This window comes from Microcebus murinus, chromosome 17, assembly GCF_040939455.1.
Source record: "Microcebus murinus isolate Inina chromosome 17, M.murinus_Inina_mat1.0, whole genome shotgun sequence".
Taxonomy (NCBI): domain Eukaryota; kingdom Metazoa; phylum Chordata; class Mammalia; order Primates; family Cheirogaleidae; genus Microcebus; species Microcebus murinus.
The window spans coordinates 22,696,971-22,706,036 of record NC_134120.1 but is presented as its reverse complement, the minus strand read 5'-3'; the positions used below and the strand labels follow the sequence as shown (position 1 = coordinate 22,706,036).

The 9,066-nt window shown below is 55.9% G+C and overlaps 1 protein-coding gene across 2 annotated transcripts in view; it reads right to left on the bottom strand.

Annotated features, from left to right (window-relative positions):
• The window catches only part of MYO5B (myosin VB), a 283,722-nt gene that overhangs the window by 10,404 nt on the left and 264,252 nt on the right, over positions 1-9,066 (bottom strand). For both annotated transcript variants that reach the window (XM_020282335.2, XM_075993885.1), the window contains 4 exons: positions 8,160-8,253; positions 6,791-6,934; positions 2,504-2,655; positions 699-788 (listed from right to left, as the gene is read on the bottom strand). In XM_020282335.2, the coding sequence (XP_020137924.2) occupies positions 699-788; positions 2,504-2,655; positions 6,791-6,934; positions 8,160-8,253 (480 nt within the window). The remainder of the gene's footprint in view (positions 1-698; positions 789-2,503; positions 2,656-6,790; positions 6,935-8,159; positions 8,254-9,066) is intronic.

Below are 9,066 nucleotides of genomic sequence, written 5' to 3'. Positions count from 1 at the left end.
TGTATACTACATCTTGACCGTGGGAAGGGTAGACAGTGAGGTGTGTGGGAGGAAGGGGAGCAAGGACAGTCGGGGAGGCCTGCGGGGAGCAAAAGCATGCCCCATGTTACTGGGTCACGGCGAGGACTGCAGAGCATGGGAGTTCTTTCAGGAACCAAAGTCCAAGACGGTGAGTTCTAGATAGAGTTGGGCCTGAAAGGTCCAGAGTGCAACCTGAAGTAATGGGGTCATTTGAGAAGAATCCAGTTTGGATAGAAGCATGAAGCTGGGCTCAAGGTCAGTTTGCACAGATGTAGTTCTGAGTTCTTTGTCTATGTTGATGTGGACGAACCAATCAGTTGGCTTAGGAGATAGTCCAACGTGCCAGGCAACTGAGCTTTACCCAGCATTCACGGCAATGGGGCTCTATAGGGCTGCTTCCGAAATCTAAGGCCACTAGGGTTTTCCTAGAGAATCCCAGGAGCTCTCCAAATATGGATGTGTTAGGCAAACTCTACTTATTAAAATGAGGGGTGCTTTCTGGGGACCCTTGGGCTCACCAACGCCACCTGGAGGCAGGTATGATAAGGCATGCCCACAGTCTGTGGTCCCCAAGGGTTCCCCCAAAGACCTTACGGTCCTCTCTAGGGATACAGAGCACCTCCAACTGCATCTGTGCGGAGCAGGGACAGCTCCCGCGCGCTTGTCTCGGCACTGACCTCATCCCCGCTGTACTGCTTCAAACAGTGAAGAAGGCGGCAGGTGTTGGATAGCCAGAACGACGTCATCTCGAAGTCGTCATTGTGCTTCTGCAAAAAGCAAAGGGCATCCCCAGCTATGAGTAAGCGGTTCCTCTCTGGTGAAATGCACACTTGGTGCCTCTCTTTGCCTGTTTCCGGCTGTCACCCAGCGTCCCCGTGCAGTGCTGGTTCGGGGCGGGGAGTCACAGAGACGACGCCCACTGTGGAGAGGCTGCTGACTGTTCCTCTGCTACCAGGGGTGGTACAGAACGCCTTTCCCGCTCCCTGATCAGCGGGGCACATACAGGAACACACACGGAGGACAGGCTGCCTTTGGCGGCTGAGGAGCGCAAAGCCAAGTGACACAGAGGAGGCACGCCCCCAGCAGCCCTGGGCTCTAGTCTCACCACCTGGGCGAGCTAGCCCTGCTTCTCAACTGCCAGGAAGCCAATGTAAGGGACGCTTAGGGGCATGACTGAAATGTTTTGGTGTCCTATTTATCCAGAGGTCAGATGTCCCATGGCTTCAGCTCTCTAGAAAATGGATACAAACTGTAAATGGAAAAGGCTGCTCACCAACCCCAATAGCCATGACAGTCTCTGCCCCAAAACCAATGACTTCATGAAGCACCTGTCAGATAAGCATGATGGCTATTTAAATGTCAGAGAGTGACGTGAGCTATGATAATAAGACAAGGAGGTCAGATAGAAAGTGACAGGAGCAACACTGGGGCACGCTGCTTTGGCTTAGACTAGAGAATGCTTTCCTAAAGAAGTGACATTTGTGGTCAGTCTTAGACTGGCCCAAGACTCCAGCTGGAGCTCATAAAGGTCACGGCCAGAGCCACAAATCTGAGCGTCCCCAGCATGTAGATGACATGATTTGAGCCGTGAATGGATAAAATTGCCCGTGGAGCCCACGGTAGGGAAAGCAGTGCAGCTGCTGCTGATGTGAACTGGAAGTTAAAGGTCGGCTCCGGCACTCTCAGAGCAGGGGCCAGTGGAGCCCAGAACTGGTTTGCAGTCACTGCTTTTGAGCACGGCCTGCGTCCTAGAAGCGGCAGTGGACATGGGAACTGAAGACGGTCTTCTAGAGCAGTGATGTGTGGGGCTCGGGCCTGCTAGCAGCAAGGAATCCCTCACTGAGGGCTCATCTCCCTCAAAAACGTCCCCCCCTGCCATCTGTCCCTGTGCCCGTGTGGACAGGCCTCCCCTCCCTGCAGACCAGCCTGTCTCTGTGGCAGCTGCCACTAGATTCACGAGGAGTCTCTCACCTTCAGGAGGCATCCCTGAGCCACTTCGACACCCTGTGGGCAGCCCAGCCCTGGCTGCCTCACTTAGGAAGTTGGTGACTGTCAGCAGCCCTCCCTGTGCCACCACCCTGCACAGCAAGCAACCGGCTCCTTGGGAAGGTGACGCAGGGACTGCGCTCTAGGTGTGTCCCTGAACTCGCAGTAGGGCAAGGCCCGCCCGCCCTTGGCTGCGTGCGTTTCCCAGCATCCCCGGCTTCTGTGGGCACCGGGCTCCCTGAGGCTCAGCAGGGACGTGGCTGGAGGGCTATGCTGGAGTTCTGGGCTTCCTGTCACCTCTGAACCTGGAACTCTTCTCCAGGAACTGCCGGGCACCCCAATTACACAGAGGCTTCTGTGCCTCGTTTACCTTCAGAGCGGGGCCTTGGGGGAGCTCACTACTGCAAAACCCAGACACAGAGAGGCAAAGGCAGCGGCGGGGGGTCGGCTTCACTCAGCGCACCACGAGCCAGGACCCTCCGCACGGGCCGCTCACCTTCAGGACTTTCTTGATGCCGTTGATGGTGGAGGTCAGCAAGGAGTGCACCTTGACGTCGTCGTTCGCGTAGTCCGCGTGCCGGATGCACATGTAGAGGATGTAGGCGGGGAGACAGGGCACCGTGCCCGCCAGCGCCTGGGGCCTCAGCTCTGCAGCAACGACAGCAGCGAACAGCAAGAGTTACTCTACGGGGCTCGCTCGGGCCCTCGGAGTCCTCATCTGAGATAACTTTCCAGTACTTCCCTGCAGCTCATCTAGCACAGACCTGGGGCGCGGGCGGTTGGGAGAGAAGCCGGGGAGAGGCTCCTTGGTTCCACAAACTCCTTCCAACCCCGACTACTGGTAGTTTCTCTACTACCTACACTGTAGTTAAAAACCAAAACAAAACCATGTTCCTATCTGCAGTGCACCACTTTTAGGCTCCCGATGGCTCATACTTAACAACTTGGTGGAAAAAAGCCTGTAGACATCACAGTCCTCAGCCAGGAGGCAGCCTGTGGCCAGAGGGAGGCTGAAGACAGGGCCCGGCTGCCTTATTGCAGCGAGAAAACCTGATTCCTTGGCACCACAGCTTCCAGAACTTGATGAATTTTTTACGTTCCCCATGAGCCAGTCTGCTAAGCCAGAGAAGGAAGGCTGGAGCAACCTCTGACCCACTCTGGAATAAGTCACCTGGCAGCGCTTGCCCAGATGCCTGGCAGCCAGAGAGGTCAGGCAGGCCCAGCCCCCACACTGCCCTGCCCCCTCCACATCCCACACTCCTGTCCCCTGCCCAGGCAAGGCTTGTCTGGCAGGACTGGAAGGGACTTGAGACTTTCCCCATGAACTGCAGACTCATACTCAGTGCCCTTGGGCCTTTCCCTGTCAAAGCCCCTGAGGACCAGGTGTCAGATGGTTTTCCACTCTGGGAGTGCCCCAGGGGAGCCAACAAACCTTAAAGCAGTGAGTGCTGGTAGGAGCCAGAGAGGCGGGAGGAAAGGCCCACTGCAAAGGCAAGATGCCAGGTGAGAACAGGGTGCAGGCACAAGCTCCTGCCCTGTATCCCCAGCCCTTGACCTTGGCTCTCATCACTACCCACTCAAGCCGAGCCTCGTGTGCCACCTCCAGGCTTGGAACGGCAATGAGGGGAGGCCACCTCCCCTATCTGCAGGTGGGCAACGTCCTCAAACCATCTGCCAGGACCGTCCTGGGACAGACCGGGGCTGTGCTCCCAGCGGCTCGTCAATATTTGGGTTACACTCTCCCCTCAGATGCATCCTTCCAGTTAAATGCTAGCTACAGGCCATAATACTCTGGGTACATGAGTAAGATCTGGGCATGTTGTAGGGCCAACAGATGGCTGCAGATTGGCCATTGGCTCTCAACAGAATGCCAGTAACGTTCATCCAGAAAATTCTATTTTGTAGGCCCAGACTCTAGCCCTGACTTCTTGCTTCGAGCCTGACCTATGTGCAGATTGCACACAGCTTCACCTGCCCTGGAAAGTTCCACCGTGACTGAACAAGGCTTGCGCGGGCTCCCCAGCTAAATGTCGGCATCTATACTACTTTTCTTTCTCCTCCACACCAAGTGGCCAGTGCCAAGTGTCCAAGAGGTGGTCGACCAAGTCTTGGCGTTTGTTTGGATGGGGTCTTTTGGAGGGAAGATGACGGGGTGCCTTTCCTAGGCAGCTCAGCGGGAGATGACAGTCCCTGGGCCATGTGAGCAAAGATAGGAGCTCAGGTGACAGGAAGGAGCCACACGTCTGGGACAGCATTAATTACGATTTAACTCTGATGCTGTGAACTTTGAGTTTCATTCGCCAGAGATTAAAGATTCATTCCCAACTGCATTTGAATGAGATGCCATTGGTTTGAGGAAGTTTAAGATGAAGTTAAATCACATTTAATTTTTGGACAACTATAGGGGAAATTAACCTTTATAAAAGAGCAGAGTACTCAGTAATAAGACAGCTACTAAAAATGCCCAAAGTGGGTCAGGCACAGTGGCTCATGCCTGTAATCCCAGCACTTTGGGAGGTGGAGGAGGGAGGACTCCTTGAACCCAGAGGTTTGAGACCAGCCTGGGCAACATAGCAAGACCTCATCTCCACACAAAAAAAATATTAGTCAGGTGTGGGGGTGTATACCTATAGTTCCAGCTACTCAGGAGGCTGAGGTGGGAGGATCATTCTAGTACAGGAGCTGGAGGCTGCAGTGAGCTATAACTGGGCCACTGCACTCCAGCCTGGGCAACAGAGTGAGACCCCATCTCAAAAAATAAAAACAGGCCGGGCACGGTGGCTCACGCTTGTAATCCTAGCACTCTGGGAGGCCGAGGCGGGTGGATTGCTCAAGGTCAGGAGTTCGAAACCAGCCTGCGCAAGAGTGAGACTCCATCTCTACTATAAATAGAAAGAAATTAATTGGCCAACTAATATATATAGAAAAAAATTAGCTGGGCATGGTGGCACATGTCTGTAGTCCTAGCTACTCGGGAGGCTGAGGCAGAAGGATCACTTGAGCCCGGGAATTTAAGGTTGCTGTGAGCTAGGCTGACACCACAGCACTCACTCTAGCCTGGGCAACAATGCGAGACTCTGTCTCAAAAAAAATTTAAAAAAATTAAAAAAATAAAAACAAAAAAACCCACCCAAACTGAATAGCTGATGCAAAATCTGTCCAAGGCAAAAGTCACACTCCATTCTCCCTGTATTCCTCAGCCCTAGGCACAATGTGTAGAGTGGGACCTCAACACCCTTAATTTCTCTAAAGTAATATTTGCCTCATATTTGTACTTCAGATACCCCTGCAAATACCACTTCTTTGAATTGCTCACATTTGAGAAGGATTCCACAGTTTTAACATAGCACTTTCACCTTTGTTATACTCCACAGGTGGGCAGGGGCAGCGTCCTTATCCCCATTCTACAGATGGCAACACTAAGGTACCACAGAGAGGTACCACACTAAGGTACCACAGCCCAGATCCTCTGGGCTCAGGGCCCAGAGAATCAGACCAAAGACTCCTCCCTTTTTTCATGCAGGACTCTGTCCTCCAAAGACTCTTTTCCTGGCTCTGCAGGGGCTGCTAGACTGGGCTGGCGCAGAGCAGGAAGGGGGTTTGGGTAAAGCCAGCTGGGGCATGAGACCAGAGGGGAGCAAGCTGGTACAACCGGCAATGTGGTGCCCAGGGCGCAGAACCGAGCAGTGTGCAAATGTCACAGAGACCCCCCCAACCCCTGGTTGAGCTGCCCAGGGTAGGGCCGGCAGGAGGCTCCCTTTTAACAGGGAAAACTCTTAAGTTCTGAGGACCAAGGTAGGGAGGGGGATTCTGCAAAGTGACTCTCACAGCTGCCTGGCAGCCCTGGGGGGAATATCCAAATGTGGGTGGGGGGCAGGCCAGCCCTGACCCAGCCTCATGGCTGGAGGAGAAGCTGCAGGTGAACACAGAAATAGTAGACCAGCCCTGACGAACTCCCACAGCGGGACCCACGTGATCCTAGGCTCCCTGCAGGAGCTCAGCGCCCCTCGGACTGAACGAGCACGCGAAGGTGCTGGAACCCTGCTCTCACCCTTCCCATTCGGGAGGTCCGGGGTGCAGCCCGAGACTGTGCATTTCTGACAACTCCCAGGTGGCGCTGATGCACTGGTCTAGGGACTGTGCTGTGTGCCACAAAATGTTAACTTTAATTCTCACAACCCCCTGCCACTGGTACAGTCCCCTTCCGCCACAGAGAACGCCGGCAACCAGCACAGCCATGCAGCCAGGAAGGAACCAAAGCCACCTGATTCCAGACACCACGCTCACACGTGCTGTATCACAGGCACTACAAACTGTAAAGTTCTACACAAACAGAGGAATCTGGATCTTCGATCCACTGCTCTCCAGCCGTGTGACCTGGGCAAGTTACTGGGACGGGTGTCCGTGTCCTCGGATGTAACAGCGGGAGGGAGCAGTTCCTACTTAAAAGGAGGCCGTAAGGATTAAATGAGGGACAGGGAGATGCACTTGGCAGAGCACTGGGCAGTAGGACTTGGTTCAGAAGCGTGAGCTGCTGCTACTGCCAAAGCACCGTCACCCACACAGAGCTTTACCAGGGAAACAGGGGAACACAAGGGTGGCAGGAGCCAGGCGGCTCCCCTCCCATCTCTGTGTACCCTTCTCCCAAGTTTATGTTAATCTGCCATTGATCAGGGTGCAATTCCTATTTGGAAAAGCCCAGGGTTGCTATGAGCAGCAGCAGCTGGGGATGGTGGGCGTGTGGAGGTGTGGGCAGTGTGCAGATGTCACAGCAGGTACCGACCTGTCACCAGGTTCCGAATGAGGAGGGCCTCGTCCTCCTTGTGGTACTCCAGCATGCCCTGGAAGTCCTTCTCTTTCCGCTGCACTGTGACCTGCCTGGTGAGCTCGTGGCGCTTCCGGTCACTCTGAGCCAACGCCTGGGCAGCTGAACAGGAAGTAAGTGACAACAAGCATGAATGAGGCCCCAGGTGAAGGCCTGCTGGGCGGGGGACTGGAGCTGGGTCTAGGGACCAGGCGTCCTGGGTTCTCTGGTCTCCCACACCCCCCACCCGGTCTGGTCCCGCAGCCCGAGCCACGCTCGGTGTGAGCTGTGGAACTCAGCACCCGGCTGTGGGGTCCACTCCAGAAAAGGAGAGGAAAACACCCGAAATGACAGCGGGGAGGTTTTGGACCAGAGAAAACTTGTGCAAGATGTGAGACAGCGAGATGTTCAACACCCCAACCCCTGCGGGACACCTGTTTCTTCTTCCCTACCAGGTTGTAAGAGAAGGGGGCACCATTATTTTGGGTGGATGTTGTAGGCCCTGGCCAGGCCTGCTCCACTCAGTCCCCTGTGTGTGGCCAGAGTGGCCATCATGACAAAGCCATGGTGCAAGCCCAGGTGTGGGCCAGCCCCAAGGCTGAACGGGCCAGATGTCCTTGCCCTCCGAGAGCTTCTGGTCTAGAGCAGCAGGCGATTCAACAAGTCAAACGACGCCTGTGATCAGGGCTGGGCCCGACAGGCACGTGGGTTGGGACCATGTAAGACAAGACGGACTCCTGGGCATGTGGCCCCTGCGCTGAGGCTGGGAGGATGGCGGGAAGCCATCCAGGTGACGAGGGGCTGAAGCAGGGTGACACGTGCAAGAGTGACACAACATTAGATTTGCAGCAGGGAGTCAGAGGGAAAGAAGATTCTGGGTGTTTTGGGAAGAGTGACTGAAATCTCCGCCTGATCTCTCTGGGCCAGATTCCAGATTGGAAGTTGGATCCTGACACCCCCCAGTGTGGAGGGAGGTCCCTGGGGTTTGGGCCTTTGTGTAGAACAGAGTCCTCTCAGGACAGAAAGTCTTGCCGCCCGAGGTTACGTCCTCTGAAGGCAGAGGGACCCGGGGCTCGTCCCTGGCTCCCTGCCCCTCCAGTCCTGCAAGCCTCGCTCAGAGCAAGCACCGAAACTCCGCAGGTTCAAGCGCCTTTCCTCCAGATTCTGCCCCACCGCGACTGGACCGTGCGAGCTCCTGGGGTGTGAATTCTCCGATCACGTGGCCGACTGGGCACAGCACCCCGACACTGGGGAAGGTGGAGTACGCGGAGGGCAGGCAGCTCATGCCTGCAGGTGTGGCCGCATGCGCCTCTGTTCACAAAACACGCTCACACTCACACACATCTACCTTCTAGGTCCTGGACCTTCTTCATGTAAATCTTCAGTTGCTTCTTGAGCTTTCTCTCATTCTTTTCCAGCTTTTCTACCAGCTCCTTAAGGTCCTAGAAGCAGAGGCAGCAGCATGAGAACCCACCGAGCCCCACCCTGCACGGCCGGGGGACAGTCCTCCCTTGGAGCGGAAGGGGCCCGCTGTGGCCCGCAGCAGCCGCTGGAGGAACGCCAGCCCAGGGACCCGGCCTGGAGAGCTGTCCTACGCAGGCTGCCGCTGCTTCCTGTTCTAGAACCCAGGAAGCGGGGCTGAGTCAGAGTCCATTCTCCCACTAACAACAGGGCAAACCACTCCTCCCAGTTCAGGCTCTCTGGCACCTGGCTGAATCCCCAGGCTCCCCAGGTTCCCATGCCAACCCCCCAGGGGACACACTCCGCCTGGGAGTCCTGGGGTGGGCAGTGCCCTGGGAAGGTGGGCAGGTGGAGGTGAGAGACTGCAGGGCGTGGGGGCACGTGGCCGGAAGGGCCAGTGGGCCTGGGAAGTCACCCAGGGCCCAGAAGCAAAACAGGACAGCAGCAGTGGCCCTAACCCCTAGCAGCTGTTGCTACTGGAAGCAAATGAGCCCACTGGGACCCAGAGCAGCAAGCTGCCAGGGAAGGATTTTTCTGTCATTAATGTCACCCCTGTTCCAGCTGGGCAGTGGTCCTCTGTGGCCAGAGAGGCAGGGAGAAGAAAAACCCCTGCTCTGTCACCATTGGAGCTCAGCCTTGGCGACCAGAGAGTGACGTGGAAGACAGAGCAAACGTTCCCTGTCGGAGCCTCTGAAAACACCTTGGGTAACGACTTTTTACGACTGGCCTCTGCGCAAGGCTCGGCCAGCAGCTCAGCCCGGTGCTGCACTCATCCCAGACTGCAGACCTAGTTG